This window comes from Podarcis erhardii (assembly GCF_964252035.2).
Source record: "Podarcis erhardii genome assembly, chromosome: 17".
Classification (NCBI taxonomy): Eukaryota; Metazoa; Chordata; class Lepidosauria; order Squamata; family Lacertidae; genus Podarcis; species Podarcis erhardii.
The window spans coordinates 12,419,018-12,445,736 of NC_138515.1; the positions used below are offsets into that span (position 1 = coordinate 12,419,018).

The 26,719-nt window shown below is 44.6% G+C and overlaps 1 protein-coding gene across 1 annotated transcript in view; it reads right to left on the reverse strand.

The window, feature by feature from the left end:
- The window catches only part of ADAMTSL1 (ADAMTS like 1), a 256,986-nt gene that overhangs the window by 73,080 nt on the left and 157,187 nt on the right, over nucleotides 1-26,719 (reverse strand). The window contains exon 15 of the mRNA XM_081844758.1: nucleotides 23,442-23,571. Within this exon, the coding sequence (XP_081700884.1) occupies nucleotides 23,442-23,571 (130 nt within the window). The remainder of the gene's footprint in view (nucleotides 1-23,441; nucleotides 23,572-26,719) is intronic.

Below are 26,719 nucleotides of genomic sequence, written 5' to 3' on the forward strand. Positions count from 1 at the left end.
GAGTTACCAATCGGCCTCTCCTGTGTGGCTGCGCCTTGCCTCTTCAGAACAAACTTAGGAAGGCCCCTGTTAAGTTGTGGGTGAACATATCAGACGACACAGCGATTATTCAAACAGCTCTTCAATCATAGAATCATAGAATCATAGAGTTGGAAGAGACCACAAGGGCCATCGAGTCCAACCCCCTGCCAAGCAGGGGGTTGTTTATTCAAGCTCTTGTTTATTCACAGGCCAGAACAGAACTGAACTGAAGGGTTCAGCCAGCCTGCTTATATAGAGCTCCACTAGAACGCAACAGTAACCATTTTCTGTAACTATCCAATCACTGAACATCACTTTCGATCCCTTATTTGCATATGTGGACCTGAACTATCTACAGTATCCCCCTGCTGGCCCAGATGTGGAGCCACCCTCTTGGTGCAGCTTCCTGAATGGGGAGAGGCAGGGTAACAGTGAGGTTTGGTTTGCATGGGCAGTGCTACCAGGCTGGCTTTGTTGGTATGGCCACACATCCCTGACTGTTTCCTTGCCTCCCACCCTGCCCAGGTAAGCTGCAGCAATGCTGGTGTCAGGAAGGTGGCTCCATGGGTCCACTCACCACACACAGGCCACTGCTACCTGAGGTTGCAGTTATGGAACTCACCGCGTGGGGCACAGATCAGGAGTTCCTGAAACTATGAATAATGGGAAACAAAAATGTGAAGAAACTTGGCAAAGCCACTTCCGCCCTGCAGAGGAGGTGGGATTGCGGGCTTCACGGCCCAGCCCCCGCACAATTGGGGGACTTCCCGGTCGCGTCACCCCCTGGCCAGCCAATCGGTTGGCTCTGGGGGCGTGGCCTGCCTTATTTAAGGCAGGCACGGCTGGGGATCGCCCTCTTTTGCCACCTACCAGCTATTCCTGTTTCCCACCCTCCCACCCTATAAGATTTTGTTCCTTGACCTTGCTATGGACCTTGGTTGGTCGCCGTTGAGGGGCCTAGTAGGAATTTTTCCACTTGGCAAATTGGCACCAGATACTTGGTTTTCGTCTACCTCGTAGCAAATCGTCACAACTTTCTTGGTATTGGTGGTTAGGCATTGGTATTGTTCTGTAAGTGGAAGAGGAGAGGAAGTGCCATCACCTGCCCTGCATATTGAAGGGTAGCCCGATAAAGGATTCTGAGGGGCGTGGCCCTGTCCAAAGCCTAGGGAGGTGAGGGCCTAAGGCACACCCCTGGGGGAGTTCCTAGTTGATGTGCATCAGCAGGACTCACCCTACTGGTGGTTAACCCTTCCCGGATTTCAAGCAGACGGGCTGGAGTTGGATATAGTCAGTTAGGACCAATGCCTAAGCCAATACTGCTCATCACCTGTAACCAATAAAGTTGTGGCCTTATTTAGCCCTTTAACCTAAATAATTGTGTCATGTGTCTTTATTTCCACTGGGGGGGGGGGCGGGAACTCGCCACGCAATGATGATCACTGCAGTGATTGCATTCTAAGGCAGTTTCACTCACAGCTTTTTAAATTGCCATGGGTGCAATCAGAGCCGTGATATGAGACAGAGAGATAGACAGACAGCCCCTGCTGACTGATTTATCGTCTTTCAATTAAATTGTTTCAGATAGCCTTTTATAAATAAATTTTGCCTTAGAGGTTTCAGGTGAAGAGGTGAACATCCATGTGTGCAAAAAATAGGAATAAGAATGAAGAAAACTCCTTTGTGCAAAACACTTTAGAATGAAGCCAGTATGTGCCATGAAGATTCAGTAATTATAAACGAATAAAAAGGAGGCAGTGATATATGGCATGATGGATGTTGTGAAGGATGAGGAATTACAATTTCCATAAGGATCACCCAGAGAAAAATGACCCATTGTGGAAAACCAGGTGTCACATCCTGTTAAGAGTTTGACAAATAATCTACAATAAATCACCTGGTTGACAAATTAGATTTTCCCCACTTGCAATTGTCCACGAAAAAGCCATAAAAAAAATACTATGTCCATTTGCTTAATGTATAAACCAATAAGGTAGAATGCTATTTTTACTATGCGAGTTATTCTCAATGACTGGCTCACATGACACACAATACCAATCTTTGGCTTTGCAGAACTGTGCAAATTTGTGGGCTCCCAGAGAGGAATTTGTAGCCATGCTAATCTTCTCCCAAACTTTTTGCTGCTGTACCGCCCTGAGCTAAGGTTCGGCATACTGACTCATCAGAACAGTGATTTCTGGTTAAGCCCTCTCCTCACTAATCACAAGCTGTAACCAGGCTTGAATTGATGCTTTTGAATTATGGTGCTGGAGGAGACTCTTGAGAGTCCCATGGACTGCAAGAAGATCAAACCTATCCATTCTTAAGGAAATCAGCCCTGTGTGCTCACTGGAAGGACAGATCCTGAAGCTGAGACTCCAATACTTTGGCCACCTTATGAGAAGAGAAGACTCCCTGGAAAAGACCCTGATGTTGGGAAAGATGGAGGGCACAAGGAGAAGGAGACGACAGAGGATGAGATGGTTGGACAGTGTTCTCGAGGCTACCAGCATGAGTTTGACCAAACTGCGGGAGGCAGTGGAAGACAGGAGTGCCTGGCATGCTCTGGTCCATGGGGTCACAAAGAGTCGGATACGAATAAACGACTAAACAACCACCAGGCTTGGACTGCAGTTCCCTGCTACCATGCGCAAGTTCTGGCAACACAACAACATATTTACATAAAACAAGTTCCAGATCAGGTTTTCTTTTTTCACACTCTCATTGATACTTTGGATATTATGGTCAAGATCTATGGGGCTGATTTAGTATTTAAAGTCCTGGATGTGTTTTACAGAATGGTTTACCTTTTCCTTTTAAATCGGGATGAGGTACCTGGGGCCTCAGCTGACATGGCCAATGGCCAGAGATGTTGAGAGTTCTCATCCAACAGTATATGGAAGGCCACAGTTCACCATCCCTGCTCTAAATGATTGGTCTGCATTGCATATCTCAAGCTACCGGTGACATTCCCTTCATTGGGCGTGGTGTGTGCTGTGCTGTTTGAGAAACAGATGCCCCAAATTCCTTTAGGCCAGCCTTTCTCAACCTGTGGGTCCCCAGATGTTGTTGGACTACAACTCCCATCACCCCTCGCTAGCAAGGCCAGAGCTCAGGGATGATGGGAGTTGTAGTCCAACAACATCTGGGGACCCACAGGTTGAGAACCACTGCCTTAGGCAAATGGAACAAGAAGAGAAGAAGAAGAGTTTGGATTTGATATGCCGCTATATCACTACCCTAGAGAGTCTCAAAATGGCTAACATTCTCCTTTCCCTTCCTCCCCCACAACAAACACTCTGTGAGGTGAGCAGGGCTGAGAAACTTCAGAGAAGTGTGACTATCCCAAGGTCACCCAGCAGCTGCATGTGGAGGAGCAGGGAATCGAACCCGGTTCACCAGATTACGAATCCACTGCTCTTAACCACTACACCACACTGGCTCTCATGAACAAGTCAAGAACTTCCTTAGACCCAGGCTATGGATTGCAGTCGTGCGCCTGACTACGTGCTCATTCAACCCAATTCTTTACATCTTTGCTCCTAACTACAGATTGTTTCCAACGCTAGTCCAACTCAGAGTAGACCCTTTGAAATCACTGAATCCAAGTTAGTACGTCAGTGGGTATACTCTGAGTCGCACTAGCACTGGCTGCAACTCTAAGGCTGCAGTCCTATTCCTACTTAGCTGGGGGTGAGTCCCCTTGAATTCCCTAGACCTTACTTTTGAGTAGATATGGTTGGGCTTCTGATGTAAGCCTCACCCAGTGTGAATATCAGCACAGCCTGGGTCTCACTGAAATCAATGCAATTATGCAGGAGGCGTTTGTTTAATTCTTTTAGTGACCGGAAAGATGCTCAGGGTCAATAGTTTCCAAACAGGAAGACTTCTATATATAAACCATACTGAGCTGTATAATGGAGAATTGCTGAATAAAGGTTTGGATGGATCGTACAGCTCTCCCACCCTAAAAATGAAACCTCCATAATTTAAGGTATATGATAAATACTTTCAGGAGTAAAGTATTTAATGAAAACCTGGATATTTAAGACCCCCCCTCAAAAAAATAACAATAAAATAAAAAGATGCTGCCAAGCAGTCCAAACTTCCTTTTATTGACTGCTTTATAAATAAACTGAGCTATTTTTGCAAATTCGGTAACCATTTCATGATTGTCCCAGTCTTTTCTCCTCCCAACACACTCAAAAATGTCTATATACAGTTTTAAAGAGAGAGTTTTTACAAATCCTTCTATATGAATGGAAATGATTGGGTAACCTTTGGAAACAGAGTTTTAAAAACAGAGGAAAGTAACAGTGGGGTAGTGGGGTGGGGGTAGGTGGTCTTATTAAATCACCAACTTTTTGTGAATTCTGTATTGCAAAGGAAAAGCAAACAGCTTTCTATACAAATGCCTCCCATTGTGGTAAAAGAAGAATTGTGTGTCTGTGACGAACCTTCTAATTATTACATTGTTAAGCCATCTTAAAGTGAAGTAATATTGCTTATTATTATTATTATTTCTGAAAGAAATATTCTTGCCACTTGGATAGAATTTGGTCAACTAAGCATCCTATGGATTAACTCAGTGGTTCTGAAAGGGTGTGGCAGAAGAGGATGGCAAGTGTGGTGTGAAGATTCAAGGGCAACCATAGAAACATTTAAATAGTACATTGTAGTATAGTATAGCATCTTATTTATTTATTCACAGAATATGGATAGATATCTTTCCAAAATGAGAGCAAGAGCATCAAGTGATTCTGGAGGCAATGGCTAGTTGTGATCTAGAATTGCCATTCGAACAGAGTGCTGGAGAATAGCTTCGACAGCTCTCCATGACCTATTCTTGCGAACAGGGATTATCAACGTTGATAAATATGAAAGATTGGAAAAGAGAAAGGCTTCTTTGTGCCGATGAGGAGGTGAGAGTTTGTTTGTCTCAGATTAGTAAAGGTAAAGGGACCCTTGACTATTTGGTCCAGTCGTGACCGACTCTGGGGTTGCGGTGCTCATCTCGCTTTATTGGCCGAGGGAGCCGGCGTACAGCATCCAGGTCATGTGGCCAGCATGACTAAGCCGCTTCTGGCGACCCAGAGCAGTGCACGGAAACGCCATTTACCTTCCCGCCGGAACAGTACCTATTTATCTACTTGCACTTTGACGTGCTTTCGAACTGCTAGGTGGGCAGGAGCAGGGACCGAGCAACGGGAGCTCACCCCGTTGCGAGGATTCGAACCGCCGACCTTCTGATCAGCAAGTCCTAGGCTCTGTGGTTTAACCCACAGCGCCACCCATGTCCCTTGTCTCAGATTAGGCCTAATATAAAGGAGATTGCCCAGTAAAAACAAGCTCACATCTCTCATTGGGTTTATATTCATACTTAAGGTACATACATAAAAGACAGGGCCGTCTTTACCCGGGGGTGCAAGGGGTGCAGGGCATCTGGGTGCCAAATTATGGGGGGGGGGTTTGCCTGGCACCCACCGCTGAAACCGCCTAAACTCTTATCTATCTACTTGTTATGAAATAATAAATAATTTTGAGCAAGCTAGAAAAACTAAATATTTATATACCTAGGTATTACCAAAATGTATACCTACTGTTTCACTAAAGGACTTTTGACTTTGTGTGCTCATTTACCAAAGACGCGTTGTGCCAGCAGCAGCGCTTGTCAGACTCAATGACGGCGCTTGTCATTCTCAACAGCGCCATGCATGTGAAATTAACTCTTATATCAGAATATTATTTTACGTATTGTATTGAGCTGCTATGAGGCAGCGGGGTCAGTGGCACCTTTGACACGACTGATGTTTCTCCTAAGTAGGTGCCTAAACAATACTTAGAAGTTTAAGAGCCAGTGTGGTGTATTGGTTAAGAGCGGTAGACTCGTAATCTGGTGAACCGGGTTCGATTCCCTGCTCCTCCACATGCAACTGGTTGGTGGCCTTGGGCTAGTCACACTTCTCTGACGTCTCTCAGCCCCACTCACCTCACAGAGTGTTTGTTGTGGGGGAGGAAGGGAAAGGAGATTGTAAGCCGCTTTGAGACTCCTTCAGGTAGTGATAAAGCGGGATATCAAATCCAAACTCTTCTAAGTGTGGTGGTGTTAATCTGGAGGCTAAACTAAATTTGGGGGCGTTGGGTGGATCTTTGCACCCTGGTGGCGCATATGCTGAAGACTCCCCAGTAAAAGACATTTATATTTTGGGAATGATTCATGTTCCTATGTAGCTGCATTGTTTTACACTTTCTGCATGTTCCATGATCATATTATAAAGTCGTTGTGTTCTATAATATAAATCAAGCACTCTTAGGTGTTGTTTCTTTTTGTTTTCCAATGTATTTCTTATTGATAAGAAATTCAGTGTGGCGCAAGCAAATTTTCATTCTGAAAGTGTGGCCCAGAGGGGAAAAAAGTTTGAGAACCACTAGTTTAACTTCACACACCTGCAAGCACAGAGGTACACTTTATGCTGTCTTGGCTGCATGGCAACTGGGCTTATGAAACACATTGGTCTGAATTAATTATGTTATATTGTCTATCTTCTGTTCCACCAACAATGCTGGCGAGATGAGCAGAAAGATCTGCCATTTCCAGTTCTCTCATTTTCTCATTCTTTCATTCTTAAATTAAGTTTTCTGCATTTCTGCAGCAATTTGAGAATTTATTTATTTTTAATAGTCATGAAAATTCTTCAGCATTTTAGTGCGAATTCTCCAAGCAAACACATTTTTGTATGCTGTTCTGACTACAGTTACATATTTCCCCAATTTATCCAAACATAATGCATTTTTTTTTGTATTTTATTTTCAATGATATATTTATTTTATGTGCACTTTTACCTAATATATGCAAAAAAAAAAAATTGGTAGAAATTTATTGGAGAACCACACTCCAAAATTCACATAAGTCTAAATTTCAAAAGATGGCTATATTTTGCATCTCATATAGTTTCACAAAGTATGAATTTGATAAATTTAGCTTTCAATGCAAATTGAACTAATTTCTTCCCCATCTCTACTGCAGAGAAGGTGAAGTGGAGACTTACAAAAACACTCAAGACCATTCCACCTGTTGATTTTCTATTGTTTAAGTTACATTTATGGCGAAACTATGAGCATGTGAGGTGTATAAAACTTCAAAAGTCTTTCTTGTTTCCATGTTGACTTTATTTATGGGATTTATTTTAAACATATATGAACAGAATGGAAAGGGTGGCATTGTTTTCTAACTGCTGGGGAAGCAGTCCTCTTTGTACTAATCCCTAGTCCAGAATAATTAGTAACTAAGAGTACATACCGTACTTAGTAGTAACTAGTGTACCCCATGCTGAGATTTGTTTAAGCAGTTCATATGGGATGAATGAATGGGATGTTGCAAGAACTGCACTTCAACAAGGGCACGGCCAACGATAATTTGCACAGAAATGCAAAACGGTGCCAAGGATCACTTGGCCACTTGCATCGCTGGGTTGTGTTTTCAACAGATGTACAGCTGGGAGAGCTAGCCAGATTGGCCAAGAGCTGAGACTAAAATGTCTGGCTGAATCTGCTCTGAGCAGTGGTGATTGTGGAGGAAAATTAATTCCATGCCCCTGAGCTAGCTGATACACCTGCTACATTTCAAGTTTGGAAACTGCTGCATGGCAAGATTGAAATGCCTTTATTCATCTGGCTCCCTGTAGGTCTTGTGTCAGCTTAACTCAGGCCTCAAAATCCAAATAACCTCCTACAGCAATTCCACACCATTTCACAGAGCCGTTTGTCCCATTTAAGTAGGTTTTAGGGAGGCAGGGTATTCCGTGTTTGTAGCATTGCAACACACTTCTCTGAAGGAAGAAGAAATGGTAGATTTTGCTTCCTTGTTTTTGATAGCATGGGAAGACAGGTGAACTAATGCCGGTGTACTAGAAGAAGCAAGTCAAGTCAAGTTTTATTGCAGCAAAAGCCAGTGACACAGAACACCACAAGATCAAACAAAAGGAAATCAACAACAGCATCAAGAAAAAAAAAATTATTACACAAGGGAACTTCACAGTGTGCCATTCAACAAAAGAGATTTACGCTTCCTGATTGCTAAAGTGCAAAATTTGGCCACCTCATATGATATTGAGCTTGAGGAATCTTCCAGAAGGTATTTTCATAGAATTTCAGGGGAGGATTCCAAATAATGTTGAAGGGGTATAAATTTTGATAAAAGCGGCAAAATAAGTTGAATTCGTTCTTCACTATAGAATTCGCAAAATAGAAGGATGTGAGTGACAGATTCTACCTTATTAGACATACAGGGGCAGAGACGCGCATGCATTGGTACCCGCGTAAATTTGCCGTACAGCACTGCTGAGGGCATTGTCTCAAAGCAGGCTCTGGAGAAAGCCCATCTATAAGCTTCGTTAGTGATGTTAGTTAAGTAAGGGGCAGCTGCAAAATTAAACCAAACTTTTAAACATCTATACGTCTCCGGGAGTAGGGGGTCTTCTTGTTGTAATTTGACATCGTAGAGTCTCTGAGTGATAATTACTTTTGCCTTGTTCAGAGTTCCAATAAGAAGATTTTCAGGGTTTAGGCCAATTTGTTTGATCTTGTTAGTTATTTGCATAAGCCAAGGAGGATAGGGAACTGCGGCCAGGAAGTAAGGTAACAGTCCCTTAGGATTGTAATGGATTTTCAGCCAGAGGGATATTGCTTGCTCCCAGACTTTTAATTCCACTCTGGGCGGTCCTGCCTCTTGCCTTAAGACTGCATTAGGTGTACACTTTGGGGTAGCAAATAATGATCTTAAGAATTTTGATTGTACTGTTTCAAGGGTCTTAAGGGTTGGTAGAAGGACTAATTTGAGAGCCATACAGGAGTTGGGCTAACGATTTTGCCTGGAAAACTTTAAGGGCCATCGGGAGGAAGCCAGCTCCTTTCCTTCTGAATAATCTAAGGATGGCATTTGCACTTCTTCCTGCTGATATAGCTGATGTGGTCAGGTGTGTTGACAATTTGGCATTATAAGAGAAAGTAATGCCTAGGTATTGGAAGATCTTAGTCTGTTCAATGGCGTTTCCCTTTACGCTCCAATTATCTTTCCTGAAGGAGCGGTTAAAATGTACAATTTTGGTTTTGGCAAAGTTAATTGTTAACAGCTCAGTGTTACATTGGTCACTAAACTAGAAGAAGCAAAGATCACCAGTGTTGAAGCAATGATTCTTCAACATCAACCTCATTGGTGTGGGTGCCTGATTATCGTCTTCCAAAGCAACTGCTCTATTCCGAACTTAAAAATGGAAAGCGTAATGCTGGTGGTCAACAAAAGAGGTTTAAAGACTGTCTCAAGGCAATTTTTTAAAAAATGTAGTATAAACACTGACAACTGGTCTGCAAGCGCTCCAATCGGAGAACAGCCTTTTACAAAAGGTGTCATGGACTTTGAAGACACTCAAACTCAGGACGCAAGGGAGAAACATGCTAAGAGGAAGGCACGCTTGGCAAACCCTCACTGTGATCAACTTCAGCCCGGAAACAAATGTCCCCACTGTGGAAGGATGTATGGATCCAGAACTGGCCTCCACAGTCACTTACTGACCCACTGTTAGTAAGTGGTTAGTAAGTGGTTAGTTACTGGGTTAGTAAGTGGTTAGTAAGTGGGAAGCCATGTTTATGGAAGACAATCTTACTCAGCTATGAGTGATTGCGAAAGAAGAAGAAGGGTAAAATCTCAGAGCTCCTAGTAAAGCAGTCACCTTGGGACTGGATATAGTGGCATGTGGGAATAATGGGAACTGTGGTGAACTTTGGAAGCTTGTGTAGATAAAATCAATAGCTCTGCAGAGGCTTAAAGAGCCAGGGCAAATCCACTTCCTCTCATTCAGATGCATGGAGGCATCAGCTCACACTCATGTTTTCCCCATTTGTACAGCAGTTGGGGGAGACTTTGATCTGGTGCAAGCTGCGCTGCCTTCACTGCTATCTTCAAGGTACCAGCATGGCGGTGGCTCAGAAAAGAGACCCATTTCTCTTTGTGGCTTCTTTCCTTCCTAGCTTGGTGACAGAGTGCTGGCCAGATCTATCGTGCTGAATGGCAGAAGTAAAAGCTCCATTCTGGAGCCAGACATTAGCAGGACGGGTTGTTCAAATATCATTTCCTTCCTGCAAAAAAATGCAGCTTAGTGCCACCAGCACAGATGCTCTCAAGGCTATTCCAAGATATTTTGCTGTTTTGAGTGGTTGTAGCAGGTGTGGATTCCATGCTGCACTGCACTGCATGCTGGGACAGAACTCTCTGATCACATGTTTCTTCAACGGTACTCTGAAAAGATTGCTTCCTCAAGCCAATTGCACTAGGATTGCAAGTGCAGTTGAGTGTGTCTGGGGCCACAACATCACCAAAGAGTGAAATACCCCAATACATTTTGGTGCTTGAAGCAGAAAATCCAAATGCAAACCCTATGGTGGTAAAACTAATTAATAAACTAAATTAACCAATCGTTTCTTGCCTTTCTGTAATATTCCATTATCTCACACTGCCTGATACACCTTAAGTCCCATTAACCCAATTTGGATTTCTCTCCATGTTACTTAAACGGGACGTGGGTGGTGCTGTCAGTTAAACCACAGAGCCTAGGACTTGCCGATCAGAAGGTCGGCAGTTTGAATCCCCGTGACGGGGTGAGCTCCCATTGCTTGGTCCCTGCTCCTGCCAACCTAGCAGTTTGAAAGCACGTCAAACTGCAAGTAGATAAATAGGTATCACTCCAGCAGGAAGGTAAACAGCGTTTCCATGTGCTGCTCTGGTTCGCCAGAAGCGGCTTAGTCATGCTGGCCACATGACCCGGAAGCTGTATGCCGGCTCCCTCGGCCAATAAAGCGAGATGAGCGCCGCAACCCCAGAGTTGGTCACGACTGGACCTAATGGTCAGGGGTCCCTTTACCTTTACCATGTTACATGAAAATATATGACAATGTACTTATCCGACTCACTTTGACTTGTGAATGTGTGAAGCTGTGCAAGTGTAACACATGCCATTTTAAGCACTTATGCTTCCTTACAGCTCTCAACTAATTTTGCAAGCTCAGAAGCTATTGTTTCATAAGCTTGCTATTTCAGCATTGCCAGCTTGGCAACAGATCAGACCCACTCAGTTAGTTTTCTGAGTAGAGAGGCATGGTGATTCTGCTCCCCCTTGGCTAAAAAAGCGTCTGTCTCCCAACTTAGAAGAATCCATGAAAAGAGACTATTGTACAGTTATTCTGCATCATTAAGCCTGAACGCAGACAGATCAAAGGCTTTCATAAGAAAGGTTTGGGATCAAGAGCTGCGGTCTGCTTTGGCTCTGTGCTCTGATTGGTATCAATCAGAATTTTATAGCTCACAGTGAATCAAAAAGGCACAAAGCCAGCTTTTAGGTAACAAGGCGGAGGAGGAACTTTACAAAGCGGCTGAAGAAAGGAAGGCAAGTTAACAAAAAGAAGCCTGATTGCATACCAGGAAGTATCACCTTTGGTACAAAAGATCCTGATTGGTTGATGCAAGAGATTAATTTGAAAAAATGTGTGCTCTATTTGTTGGTTAATTTTCCAGCAGCGAGGTTTCCCATACATTTTGGTACCAGTGGTCTATGTTCACTCCTGATAGGTCCTTCCAGTGTCTAGTTACAATAGACACAGTGGGTGGTGCTATGGTCTAAACCACTGAACCTCTTGGGCTTGCCGATCAGAAGGTCGGTAGTTTGAATCCCCACGACGGGGTGAGCTCCCGTTGCTCTGTTCCAGCTCCTGCCAACCTAGCAGTTCAAAACCATGCCAGTGCAAGTAGATAAATAGGTACTACTGTGGCGGGGAGGTAAACAGCATTTCCATGTGCTCTGGTTTCCGTCATGGTGTCCCATTGTGCCAGAAATGGTTTAGTTCTGCTGGCCACATGACCCGGAAAGCTGTCTGTGGGCAAACGCCGGCTCCCTTGGCCTGAAAGTGAGATGAGCTCCGCACTCCATAGTCACCTTTGACTGGACTTAACCATCCAGGGGTCCTTTACCTTTTTTAAAAAAAACAATATTTCTAGCTGCTGAGAGTAAGTGACTTATGAGTTCCTTGTCACGTGCACAGTTCCCCTTTGTCACATAGACAGCACAGGCCAATGACCTACCCCCCCCAACAGCACAATCAATAAGGCTAACCTGACACAGCAACACCCCTCCCCATACAAACAAACCATACTGCAACCAACTGAATACAACCAACCAAACCCTGGACCCTCCAACCTCTCACAATGCCAATAGAAACAAACAGATATATAAATAAAGGACCTAGCCATGAGATACTGGCATAAAAACCCTGCACAAACACTATGCAATAGAATGAAAATTAATCACACCCTCTCCCTCTCTTTCTGTCCCCCCCCCCTTTCCCCTAAAGTCTATGACAGTAACGTCTCATACCAAATGTAAACAAACTGGATTTCAAAGTGGGCACCCAACAAACTTATTTAACTCCCAGGTCAACCGCCAACTTTCAAGAGGAATTGCAGAGATTCCTGCCTGGGCAAGGTACGTGAGGAATTTCAATGGAAGCACAAAGGAGAAGGCTAGTCTACTAAGGTTTTACAGGGAGTTGCACAAAATACCGAACAAGTCCTGTTGAAAGCAATACATATTATGAGTGCTCCCCAGCCATATTTGGGCCTGCTCATCACATCTGCTCAAGTATATCTGTGGGCGATGAGCAGCAGCAATTCATTGTTGGCAATCGGTGTGAAACAAGCACTCATATGGACAGGTGGGATTCAAGGCGCTCATAATGCAATAGTAGGAAAGCAACAGCTTCCAGGAGGGTCTTGCAATATCCAGCTACAATCCGAAGCAACTCTGAAATGTTAACCTAATTATTTACGGCCTGCCCCATCCCCAGAGACTTGGGACAGATTAGGGCAATCATTCATGAACTCCCCAGAGCCTTGCTAGTTGCATACTGTATCTTTATGTAACACAGACAACATACTTTTACACTTAAAGGCCGTAAAACCGCCTATCACTCTCAGATTTCAAACAGAAGCTCCTTAGGAAGTTTGGGGTTTTGTGCTGAGACTCAAGAGGGGAAGCACCTGTACACAATTCACACAGGATACTGCCTGACACAGGGCCACGGCCATGGTAGATCACTTAAACTTGGACACGTGGGAACATAGGTTAACTACCGAAGCCTTGTTTGGTATCCTGGTTCCAGACAGCTCTTCCAGTTTTAAATGCGGACGTGGATATGCAGCGATGGCTAGTGAATATACAAGATGAAAATGCCAGCACTGGCTGTCTTGTTGAATCTCTGTATAGCATACATAAATAAGCGATGCTCTGTATATTACATATAAGGAAGGGAAGTGATGCTCTAGAGTGGATGGAAAGGCAAAAAGGAGGGAGAAGTAAGTAATTTGGAGAGCAGAGAAGATGTCCACCCTTTCTCTCCCTGTAATTCCATCTGTAGATATTGCATTTATAACTTCGGGGTGGTCTTCAGTACTAGTCCTACTCAGAACAGACCCATTAAAGTTAATGGGCATGGCCAACTTAGGTTCTTAAATTACAATGGGTTTGCTCTAAGTAGGAGTTAGTAGATTACAACCTTTGGTTTGTATACACCAAAATCTGGACCAATATCTAAGGAATTTTCCCAACAGTGCCTTCAGGTTATTAGTATTTTGCAGGGCAGGTGTGTGTGTGTGTGTGTGTGTGTGTTCAAGTGCATACCATAACTTTAGGTTTGTGTGTTCAAAGTGAATTAAAGCACCCTGTTGCCTTGGTGAAACCAATCCACTTAAAAAAAGCACACCAGCTGGACCTTTCCCATTTGACATGATGGAGAGTGAGAAATTGGAAAGTGAGAGAGCAATGGACGACTAGTGTGAAGATGTGTTAACATCGCACAAGCAAATCAGGATGAATGCTCATTTTCATATAACTGACTCATAAACATATCAGAATGAATGCTAAAAAAAAGACCAGGCATAGTCTAACTACTGCATAAGCTTTCTGCAAGCAAATCAGGATGAATGCAGAATAAACAGATTGTCCACAAACTCAGTGCGGCTTACTTCCGGGTTCCTCTATATACCCCTTCTGAATCCTGTGCAGTATTGCACCTGCACATCGGATCCAGAGGCAATCCACTGTCCCCAATCTTTCCATGTGGATGTAGGAGATTAAACACTGTGACTGTGTCAGTAGTAGCTGGGTGGCAAGGTTGAGATTCTTAAGCCCTCTTTTGTGAGTCTGCTATTCATGACTTACTTTCTGCATCTTGCATGGGAGTGACTGGGAGCGGCTGCCGGGACCATATAACACTGATCCTAAAGGATCTTCATTAGCTCCCAATATGCTTCTGAGTACAATTCAAAGCGTTGGTGCTGACCTTGAAAGCCCTAAATGGCCTCCACTCTGTATGCCTGAAGGAGCGTGTTCAGACTGAGGGTCTTCTGGTGGCTCCCTCACCGTGAGAAACAAAGTTACAGGGAACCAGGCAGAGGGCCTTCTTGGTGGTGGCACCCACCCTGTGGAACACCCTCCCATTAGATGTCAAGGAAATAAGCAGCTATCTGACTTTTAGAAGAAGGCAGCCCTGTTTAGGGAAGTTTTTTAGGGATTGGTGTTTTTATAATGTTTTTAGATATGTTGTAAGCCACCCAGAGTGGCTGGGGAAACCTAGCCAGATGGGTGAGGTATAAATAATAAAATTATTCTTATTAAAGAGTAATCATTTTAACACAAACCAATCATTGTTCGTAAGAAGATTACTCAGTTGCGAGACTGTTCAAGACGGCTTGCAGAATGCTGAAACCAGATTCAAATGAATAAAGACTATCACTGTTTCAGGATATACCCAGACTTTTAAAACTGATTTTATTATTGGCTTGGTTTTGCAAAAAGTGTCTCCCCCCCACTTCTTCAGCACTGGCAGAAAAATATTTCCTTTTGTGTTCAGAAGAACAAATTCCTTCTGCCAAGAGAGTAAATTTATACTCGGGGAAACTGAGAACATATTTAAAGAGGAAACAAAGAATAAGAGGTAGAGGTACAATATATGGAGGGGAGACAGCCTTCCAAATATTTGAAAATATTAGGTGGCAGTGAGTATTAGGTTCTCTTTAGAAAGGGCATTAGGAAACAGAAACAGATTGAAGCAAGGTGCGGGGACAAGAAAACCATCCGTTCCAAGACAAGTAAAATGAAGGAAAATTGGTCACTGTATAGTTCTTAGTTTGGCTTTAAACTCGTGATCATATATCCTGCCAATCAAAGAGGGAGAAGCGGGTGGAGGGGGATGAAGTCAATTTACACTGCAAGGAAAACACAACGTCTTCTTCATGGCTCAGCACTACAAGTTTATCACCAGACAGGTACCTGTGTGCACAAGGATCATCAACAAAGATGAGCGATATGATGCCTTTTGAAGCGAGAAGAAAAAAGAGTGCCTAGAAGTCATTCCTATAATAAATCATTTACAGATGTGCTCCAATATTTTGTGAACACATTGACAAGGAATTTAACACGCACTGAATCCAGTGAAGATTAAAACATCTACATGTACAAATCTGGGTAATATAGCTGGAATGACTTTTTAGCATATATATTTTAAACGTTTATTTAAAATCGAATCCAACCGAACACAGGCTAGGAGAAGACGTGAGTGTTTGCTGGGGAGGGTTTTTCCACTCAGCTCATTCAGCACATCTCAGCACCACAAAGGACACTTGCCCACAGCTAAGCCTACGCTGAACACTCTCTCCATGCCCACCTGACTTCAGATGGTGGTGACAGCAGAGTGAGAGCACAAGACACTCCCATATAAACAAATTAGGGTGTAACACTATGAAGGAGCTTCTCCACTCCCATTGTTCAGCCCGGACACTGAGGTCCAGCTCCAAGGGCCTTCTGGCAGTTCCCTCCCTGTGAGAAGCGAGGTTACAGGGAACCAGGCAGAGGGCCTTCTCGGTGGTGGCACCTGCCCTGTGGAACGCCCTCCCATCAGATGTCAAGGAAATAAACAACTATCTAACTTTTAGAAGACATCTGAAGGCAGCCCTGTTTAGAGAAGTTTTTAATGTTTGACGCTTTATAGTGTTTTTAATACTCTGTTGGGAGCCGCCCAGAATGGCTGGGGAAACTTATGCAGCTTTAAACTTAAAACTGTTTAATTAACACACACACACACACACACACACACACACACACACACACACACACACCAGCTTTAATTCTAGCCCATCAGGGTTCCTCCTTTGAGAATCCTGGAATCCTAGACTTGTAGAGTTGGAAAGACTCCAGAGGATAATCTAGTCCAACCCTCTGCAATGCAGGAATCTCAGCTAGATCACACATGACAGATGGCCACCCAAGCTCTCCTTAAAAACCTGCAAGGAAAGAGAGTCCTCTTGTAGGAGTAAGTTCTTCCTGATGTTTAGTTGGAATCTCCTTCCTTGTAACTTGAAGCCTTTGGTTTGGTGGTCCTGCTTTCCTGGTCAGGAGAAAACAAGCTTGCTCCCTCTTCCATGTGACAGCCCTTGAGATATCTGAAGAAGGTTGTCATATCTCCTCTCAGTTTCCTCTTTACTAGGCTAAACATTCCCAGTTCCCTTAACCATTCATCCTTGTGGTGCAGACATGAGAAATGCACCAAGTTCTTCAGCGTTCTCCAAAACTCCACTACTTATTTTTAAAAGAAAGTATCACTTTCTTGGGCTCCATGATTACTGCAGATGGTGACAGCAGTCACGAAATTAAAAAACGCCTGCTTCTTGGGAGAAAAGCAATGACAAACCTAGACAGCATCTTAAAAAGCAGAGACATCACCTTGCTGACAAAGGTCCGTATAGTTAAAGCTATGGTTTTCCCAGTAGTGATGTCTGGAAGTGAGAGCTGGACCATAAAGAAGGCTGATCGCTGAAGAATTGATCTTTTGAATTATGGTGCTGGAGGAGACTCTTGAGAGTCCCATGGACTGCAAGAAGATCAAACCTATCCATTCTGAATCAGCCCTGAGTGCTCACTGGAAGGACAGATCCTGAAGCTGAGGCTCCAAGACTTTGGCCACCTCATGAGAAGAGAAGACTCCCTGGAAAAGACCCTGATGTTGGAAAGGGGACAAGGAGAAGGGGACGACAGAGGACGAGATGATTGGACAGTGTTCTCGAAGCTACAAACATGAGTTTGTCCAAGCTGTGGGAGGCAGTGGAAGACAGGAGTGCCTGGCGTGCTCTGGTCCATGGGGTCACGAGAAGTCGGACACGACTAAACAATAATCACTTATGATCTAAAAGTAACAGAATTACAAGACAGCAAAAGCTGTGAATGAGATTACAGAGCTACAATGGGCAGATGCTTAATTGTGAATGAGTTTAGATTAAGAGGGCTGGAACTCCTCCATAAAAAGGGAAGCAACTGTGGATTATGGGTTAGAGGGCCACACTAGGAACCGGGGACCCTGAATTAAAATCCTGACTTAGCCATGAATCTCACCACGTGACTTGGGCCAGTCACTGTTTCTTAGCCTAACCTCCCTCACAGAGTTGTTGCGAGGATAAAAAAATGGGGTGTAGGGTATGTATGCCACTAAGGACTCATTGTTTAAGAAATATCCAATGCAGTACATATTTTGCATAATTGCAAATAATATTATTTGTTCCACTATCAGCTCTACTGTGATGAGAGCCAAAAAAACAAAAGGCAGCAATTGAGAATGTTAGTGGGGTGTAGCGGATATTCACGGCTGGTAATCTTGGTGGGGGGCTCTTACCACGTGACAAACTAATGTACCTCACAAGGTTATTGAGGGGATGTGTACAATGCAAGCAAACATGTACATTCCTGAGCTTGTTGATGAAAGGTATGATTCATATGTAGTTAAACTAAAACAGGTCCCCCCCCCAAAAAAGGTATCCCTTTTCAGCCTAATAATGGAATGACACCCTTGACATACAAATTTGAATTTATTTTTTTGTGCAGGCATTAAGGTTAACAAAACAGCATTTGTCTCTTCCAACACCTCATTATTTTCGTTCCACCACAGACAGGAAGCAAGCAGGGGGTGAGGAGGGGGGAAAGCCATTTTGGCATTTGAAGCTACAGGATTTCACACCCACCCACCCACACTCCTTCCAGCCCCACAGGGACAGCTTCAGCTTAAGGTTTCCAGCTGATCCTTATGGTGACTCTTCAAGAAGGGCTTTCTAACACGTTCCTGCTCATGCCAGCTTTGTGTGTCCTGATTTAAAGGGGAAACTTTGAGCGACTTCTGTGTCCAGAATTACCAGAGGTCTTGCCTTATGTTGTTCTAATTTCCAAAGCACCGTTCTCCCCTCTTTTAGTTGCATAAATGCGAATCTGGAACCATGAGGAGGAATGCCTTCTGTTGCTCTACCTCAGGTAAAAAATTGTATTAGGCCAGTAAATCCACACAAGATGTGTGCAAACTTCATTTGTCTCTGTCCCAGTAGGCGGGGTGTGTGTGTGTGTGTGTTTTCTACCTGTGTGTTTGAATACAGCTTAAGACATGAGTCTGTATTATCCTTATTTGGGGGGGGGGAATGCCTGTAGAATGGTGCTGTCAAGCCAACTTCAAACCCTCCAAGTGCCCCTATTTCTCAGGGATAGCCCCAGATTTACAGAAACCGACCTGGTTTCTGCTTTGATCCCAGAATGTCCTGCTTTTCCTTAGGACGTCCCTATTTTGATCAGAGAAATGTTGGAGGGTATAGAGTTATGCGACCCCTGAGATAAGGAGATAAGTAACTATACAACCTTTAGAGGACATCTGAAGGAAGCCCTGTATGGGGAGGTTTTTTAAAAAATGTTTAATGTTTTATTATAAATTTTAAAAATTTTCCAGTGGCACCTTAGAGACCAACTAAGTTTGTTCTGGGTACAGTGGTGCCCCGCAAGACGAACGCGTCGGAAGACGAAAAACTCGCTAGACGAAGGAGTTTTTCGTTTTCTTAGCCGCTTCGCAAGACGCATCTCCCTATGGGCTTGCTTCGCAAAACGAAGCTTGCCCCGCAAGCTCCGGGGATAGCAGGGAAGCACAGCGTGTCTTCCCCGCTGTCCCCAGACCTCTTTTGAAGCAAGGGGCGGCAGGGAGAAGATTGCTTCTCCCCGTTGTCAGCCCCGCAATCTCTGGGGACAGAGGGGAAGGCGCGCGCGCCTTCCCCTCTGTCCCCGGACCTCTTTTGAACCAAGGGGCGGCAACGGGGAGAAGCGATCTTCTCCCCTCCGCCCCTTGCTTCAAAAGAGGGGACAGAGGGGAAGGTGCGCGTGCCTTCCCCTCTCTCCCCGGACCCCTTTTGAACCAAGGGGCGGCAACGGGGAGAAGCGATCTTCTCCCCTCCGCCCCTTGCTTCAAAAGAGGGGACAGAGGGGAAGGTGCGCGTGCCTTCCCCTCTCTCCCCGGACCCCTTTTGAAGCAAGGGGCGGCAACGGGGAGAAGCGATTTTCCCCGCTGCCCCTTCCCTTGCTTTAAAACAGGTCCGGGGACAGAGGGGAAGGCGAGCGGCGCTTCCCCTCTGTCCCCGGAGATTGCGGGGCAGGCAACGGGGAGAAGCAATCTTCTCCCCGCCGCCCCTTACTTTAAACAGGTCCGGGGACAGAGGGGAAGGCGCGCGGCGCTTCCCCTCTGTCCCCGGGCAGTCTCCATAGGAACGCATTGATTGATTTTCAATGCATTCCTATGGGAAACCGTGCTTCGCAAGACGAAAAACTCGCAAGAAGAAAAAACTTGCGGAACGAATTAATTTCGTCTTGCGAGGCACCACTGTATGAGCTTTCGTGTGCATGCACACTTTTTAAAATTTATTTCGACTGCATCGGACCAACATGGCTACCTACCTGAGTGTTTTATTATGTTTTTATATATGTTGGAAGCTGCCCAGAGTGGCTGCGGCAACCCAGTCAGGTGGGTGGGGTATAAATAATAAAATGATGATGATGATGGAATAGGACACCTGCCAGTCCACCTGCCATTTTACTTGCAACCAGCCGAGGTGAGGGTGGCGCGGCTCTGCTTCTCATTGGCTCTGGTTCCAACTAATGCTGGTTCTCTGCCCTCCCAGTTCCAGTCTGCACCAGGGGGAAAGTCTCAATTCTGCAGACACAAGCAACCAGAACCACAAAAAAACCTTGCTTTAAGAATAAGGAACTGATGTTCCCCAACACAAATCAGTCTTATAATGGAGGAGGTCAGGTGTTTACTACTTTGGGGTTGACCTTGTCAGAGTTCTGAGATTTATCAGTCCTGTCCTGGAATTATCAAACTGCTGTTACAGACTCTTTCTCCCTGTTCTCAGAAGAACCATAAAGTTTGAGAAAGAGTTGTGTACAGAAGGGAAGTCTTTCCTCCCCCCCCTTTTTTTGCTGTTCCTGGAACTTTGTGAGCTGTTTCCCCCCTGTGTGTCTGTTCTCTGCTATTCAGTTATTTGCACAGGAATAAACGTTTAGTTCTGAAAGTATGTTAAGAACAAAGCGGCAGAAATTGACTGGAATTTCCTTCATTTTCATCCATCTGGCTTTCATTGCCTGCTCCTCTTTCCTCCTACTCACCCACCCACCCAAATCTCTTTAGCACATGCTGACCAAGATGCAGGGGGGATATTTTTTAAAAAATATAATTCATAACACCCACCGTGGAAATCTTTCATGCACTTGGTAGCACTCCCTGTCTTTCCAAAGACTACTCATGCCTTCACAGTTGTCAAGAAACAAGATTATGTTATAAGACATGCATTTAAGAAAGGTGTCAAATGCTCCTTATATTAAGTTAATGTGCCTTTTTACAGAACTATAAAGATTCAAGGGACAGCTCTTATTTCAAAAGGCAGCTCCGGTTAAGTTGTGTGGACACCACAAAAAACTCTAAAAATCTTTTGAGGGTGCAACTGAAATCCCTGATCTGCCATGCTAGGATGGTGATGGGTGTCCTAGACTAGAACAGCCTTATCTTCTGCTGCCATTGACTTCCTTCTGCCACCCACCAAAAGTACAGGCAGAGCTGGAATTACCACTGGTAGTCCCAAACCCAGTTGCAACTTTCCTTGGTGTAACCCTCCTAGGGTATGAACTCACCAAAGTACCCCCTTAGAGTGCTTCGAAAATCCAAGCGAGTGGAATAATATGTTTCTGGTCAGTACAAATTCCTCCTCTGTTGAAGAGGGAAATTCTTTCAGTTTCATTGATGGCATGCTTTAGCTTATGAAGTCATCTGCCAGAGATGCTTCAGAAAGAGAATATCCTATCTCAAGGGGAAGGGGATTTGTCTGTTGCCTGCCTGCAGGTAATCCTCTCTGCATCGATGCATCTGCGAAGGGACCTCTGAGCATATGCCAGTACTGTGCACAGGATTCTGGGGTTCAGAGGTGTACACTAAATTAATGTGAGCCTAGAATGCACCCAACAACATTTGCTTCTAGGGAAACTTGAAGAAATCCCAGAGTTCCTTGAAATGCAGCTTGTAAACCACTGGATCAGAACATTCATTGCCTCATTTCTAGGACAAGGAAACTATGATTCTATAGTTTACTCCTGACTTGCATGAAATGCAGCATTAGTAGATATATGGCCGAAAGATATCCATGTGGTAGCATGAGAATCAGATGCATCCCTCACCCAGCAAATGTCTGAATTTTTAAAAAAATCAAACACTTGTGCGAACTTTTCACGTGTCGACAATTTCACACACTATGTGGACTTTGCAGCAGAAAATAATAATTATATGTGGAAGGGAGGTATGTGTTGGGAAAATATCCAGGAGCTTCAGAAAATGGTGGTTCCTGTGTATTTTCACAAGCGCACCCCTCCTCCACATGTTACAGTGGTCTCAAAAGGGAGACACACTAGTTGGTTTGCTATTGAATATATATATATATATATATATATATATATATATATATATATATGAGAGACACCTAGGAGAAATAGGCAGGCTTCATCCAATTTTGTTGCGGCACATTTGAGGGATCACAGAAGACGTAAATCTGATTGCTGAACCAACCTCTCAGCAAAAGTTGAAGCCGACACCTGCATAACGCTCTTATGTTTAGATATGTTTAATTCCACAAGCATTCTGTATGAAGCAGGCCTCCGAGTTCTCAGACTCAAATGTTCTTCGTTTCAAAGAGAACCCAAGAAAGTGACAGAGCAAGTAAAAGCAGGGCTGTTTTGCTTGCTCCTATTTCTCCCCACTTTCCTTCTCAACTGGGGAGACCAGCCAACGTGGTACTGAAGATACCAAGGCTGAGCACTTGGTAGGAAAGGAAAACATTCTCAGCAAATCCTGGGAACTGTAACTTGCCCCTCACAAAGCTATCCTTTCAAGCAAGCTTAATTGAACTATAGTTCCCAGGATTATCTAGGTGTGGGTGGGTGCTTTAAACGTATGTTATGTATGCAGCCCCTGGCTCAAATGTACACTTGGCTGCAATGTTTGCTGGCTAACTTAGGGCTGGGAGAGAACTGTGTCTGAAATCTTGTAAGGCCACTGCTAGAGAGTGTTGATGATACTGAGCTACCAATGATCTTACTCAGTATAAGGCAGCCTCCTCTGCAAGCCTACAGCATTTAAGGCACAGGCAGATGGGCAGGCAGGAAAATGAGTGAGGCCTCTGGCAAGGAAATAGATGAGAGGGCTTGCTTTGGAATCCACCCTAAATTTGCTGGAATTTCTGAGCCCCCAGCTACCTACATACTAACAAACCTGAATAGATTCAGGTGAAATAATTCAATCATAAATCAGTGATATATGCCAGCATAAAGTTAAAGGGACCCCTGACCAGGTCCAGTCATGGCCGACTCTGGGATTGCGGTGCTCATCTCGCTTTATTGGCCGAGGGAGCCGGCGTACAACTTCCGGGTCATGTGGCCAGCATACTGAGCCGCTTCTGGTGAACCAGAGCAGCGCACGGAAACACCGTTTACCTTCCTGCCGGAGCGGTACCTATTTAACTACTTGCACTTTGACATGCTTTCGAACTGCTAGGTTGGCAGGAGCAGGGACTGAGCAACGGGAGCTCACCCCGTTGCGGGGATTTGAACTGCCGGCCTTCTGATTGGCAAGCCCTAGGCTCTGTGGTTTAACCCACAGCGCCACCCGTGTCCCATATCCCAGCATATGTTGTCCCAATTTTGCTAGATTCAGTGGCCCACCTCAAATACTATTTGGTATAGTGAAAAATTAGTTTCAAGACACTGTAGGCCAATAGTTCTGCTTCTTCTATATAGCGACTGGATAGCTCAGTCGGCAGAGGGTTGTGGGTTCAAGCCACACGCTGGGCAAAAAAGATTCCTGCATTGAAGAGGGTTGGAATAGATGACCTCAGGGGTGCCTTCCAACTCTACAATTCTGAGACATTATGATTCTGTGACTTCTATATGCCTAACTGAAGAAAAGAGCAAAGAGTAGCCTACCTTGGGGGACAAGGCTCCAGGTTACAAGCTTTCAGCAACTGTGGGGGACGCCGGCTGCTCACACATAGATTTTCATCTGCAAACTCTCTTGTCTGCTTATTCAGGCAAGCCACTACTGCCTCTTGAACACCTGCAAACACACAGACACACACACACACAATTACGTCAAAATAAAATTTAATGTAACAGAATCAGGATGGAAAAATCACAGTCAGCGCCAGGAGAGGAAAGTGTGGACATGGCATCAGCAGGGGTCCTTCTGAGTTGTTGTGGAGTTCATTGCCTCGGGGAGATGAATCTGATACTCCTCGCTGTCGACAGGGCAGGATCACACCATGCTGCCACCCATGGAACAGGAAGGGAAAGCATAGTGTCAGATGTTGGGAGATCTGTTCCTTGTTACATCCTGTACCTGTATCAGGGTTGCAAAGGAACTGGAATTTTTTCACTGGCAAGCGGCAAATAAAAAACAACAACCCCACAGCTTTTGAATTCTTTTCTGATTAAGAAAACATCTCAATCTATTCACATTACAGTTCTTGGTTTACTCGGTTCATTCTTTCTGCAAAGAAACACAGCTATGGAACCATTACCTCCTGACGTTGAAAGTTGAGTGCCCACACTTTTAAAAGTTTCTAGCTATGGAGCAAATGGTCTGTGCACCAGGCAACACCGACAGCAGCATCTCAGAACACCTGGAATAAGGTGCAGGTATCAGGAATTCAGGTTCTAAGCCTATCTGCACAAACTAAGGTCCAGTAAATCATCATCAAAACCTTTTATTGGCATCACAGCCAAACATCCAAAACAAATCAATACAGAATTTCCACTTCCCCAGTGGCACAAAACATTTGCTAAAAGAAAGGAGGCAGAACAGTCTATCGTCACATCTCTTGGTCTCCAGGGAGATCAGACGTCTGCAGTGTATTTTGACAACAAAAAACAAAATTCCATTCTTTAAAAAGGGTGATAAAAAGCTGCCGTCCAACTTTCGGCCAATAAGTCTATTGTCAAACATCAGGAAAGGTTCAGTAAATGCAGGTGTAAGCGGAACTTTGTTCCACCAAGCTAAATGGAACTGAAATGGCTCAGGGATAATATATATCCTAACAATGTTGTTACATTCCAGCTACAACTATAAGACCAATGCAAAAAAGAAGAAGTTTTTTAAAATCCTATTTACAAAATCAAATTCACAGTGCAACCCTGTACCTGTCTTCACAACTGAGTTCAATAGGATTTCTCTTCAGATAACCAGACATAGGATTGCAGTCTTAGGACCAAACCAGGTAATTTCATTCTGCAGCGAGCAGCTATGTTATTTAATTTTTATGGTGGGGGAACTTCTCATCAGAGCCATGGCACATGGGAAAGGAAAGATTAACACACCCTGCAAACATGAATATTGTGAGTGGTGTGTGTGTGTGTGTGTGTGTGTGTGTGAGAGAGAGAGAGAGAGAGAGAGAGAGAGAGAGAGAACACTTCCTAACTATTATTATACAGCCCTTTCCATAGGAGATCTAGATGATAGATAGATGATAGATAGATAGATGGATATTTCCAGCTAGTGTGGTTCTGTATACAGTTCTGAAAAGCTACTGACAGTGCAGTTATATCTCAGAACTCAGAGCAGGTTAAAAAAACCCCCAAACTATCATTCTGCCCCATCCCCAAGCAGGTTTTGGAGCACATGTTGAGATTTCCCGCACATTTGCCTAAGCAATGCCAGAAAAAGGCCGTGACAAGTGTAATGCATCCGTTGCCTATGTCTTGGCATCCACAAAGCACACACAAATGCTGGGCCAGATATGTTAATTAAGTGAAGCTAAAATATGCAAATTAACTGCAGCCCTCTAATATGTTTCCAGTGTTGCTCTCGGTGTGTTGACATAAAGTAGCCTGCCCCAGGCCTCAGGAAACCAGATGCAAGGCATTGTTTTCTCTGTGATGCGAGGCGAATGGGCCGCCTTCGCCCATGTGGCTAGACTGTCTCTGGGTAATTCAGGGGTCATCCAGTTGTGATTACAAGGCTTTATGGGATGGCAATGTTTAGCTTAGGCAAAACCTTTGGCATCACCTCCACCACAACAGTAAAAGCAGCAGCAGCAGCAGCAGCAGCAATGTAGAGGTTCACCCACCAAAGCACCAAACACTTTTGAAGATGACAGCATATTTACAAAAGCATCAGGCAAGCCTGAGAAGCCATGCTGAATGAGCAAAAACAACACTGCCACATGCATGGAAGCTACAATGCCTTGATTTATTTTTGTTTTTAACGCCAAAGCTTAAAAAGAAACACACCGCCTCTCTTTATAGTGCAGAATCAAAGCACTGCTCTTCAAAACGCTCCTTTGCTTTTCATCAGAGTCACAGAGCTGTGAGCACCAGCAGCCCTAGCCTGGTTTTATTCCCTATGGGCCGCTTGCCGGACAATGCAAAGCACTATCGCACCGTTGCACCACCAGCACCTCACTCTGAGCTGCAATGTTGGCCCGTATAAACATGGGCAGGTATGCACGGGCAATGCAAAAAATTCTAGTCTCCCAACATAAACAGCAGGGAAAGGTGCAAGGGACTAGAAGCAGAATGAGATCCGAGCTTCAGGGAACTCCATGCACTACATTTTTAGGTGTCTTTCTGTGGTGGCCACCAACAAACTGACACCTAGGAGGAAACGCAGCTCCAAAAGGAAGGGCAAAAGAGGACAACCATTTGCATGAAATATGCATATTGGCACCTGTCTGTCTCGTGAGACAATGGAGGAATGTGCCTAGGTCAAGCTGTTGGAAGGTAGTGGTGCCTTCTGTGGCTGTAGAGACTAAAACAGGAGAGACATGTTTTGTTGCAGCTGAGGCAGAGGAAGGTGTCTGGCTGTTCTGCTGCAGATGCACCACGATGCTGCTTCTCTCTGCACTCCTCCCAGTGATTGTTCCTCCTTTGGTCACTGCTATGGATACATGACTTGACTGCCTGTGTTCAGGCACTGCGGTCTTCTGCAAGGGATTCCCACATAGCAGTGTTGATTTTGCGAGCCTTCATGTCATGTTTTCAGGCATAACTGTAATGCAGAGTTGGTCTGCCAATCGGCCTGGTGCCGGAAGCCAGCTCCCCGTGGAGCATGTACTTGGTGTTCCTGCCATCTTCCATTCTGTGGAGAGTGTCACAGTCTGGTTCACGGGCAATCGAAGTCTCTGCTGGGGACATTGGGACCAGGGGCAAGATAGTGGGGTGGGAGCAGGAACGGGAGGCCAGCAGCCAGGAGTCAGAAAGCCAAGAGT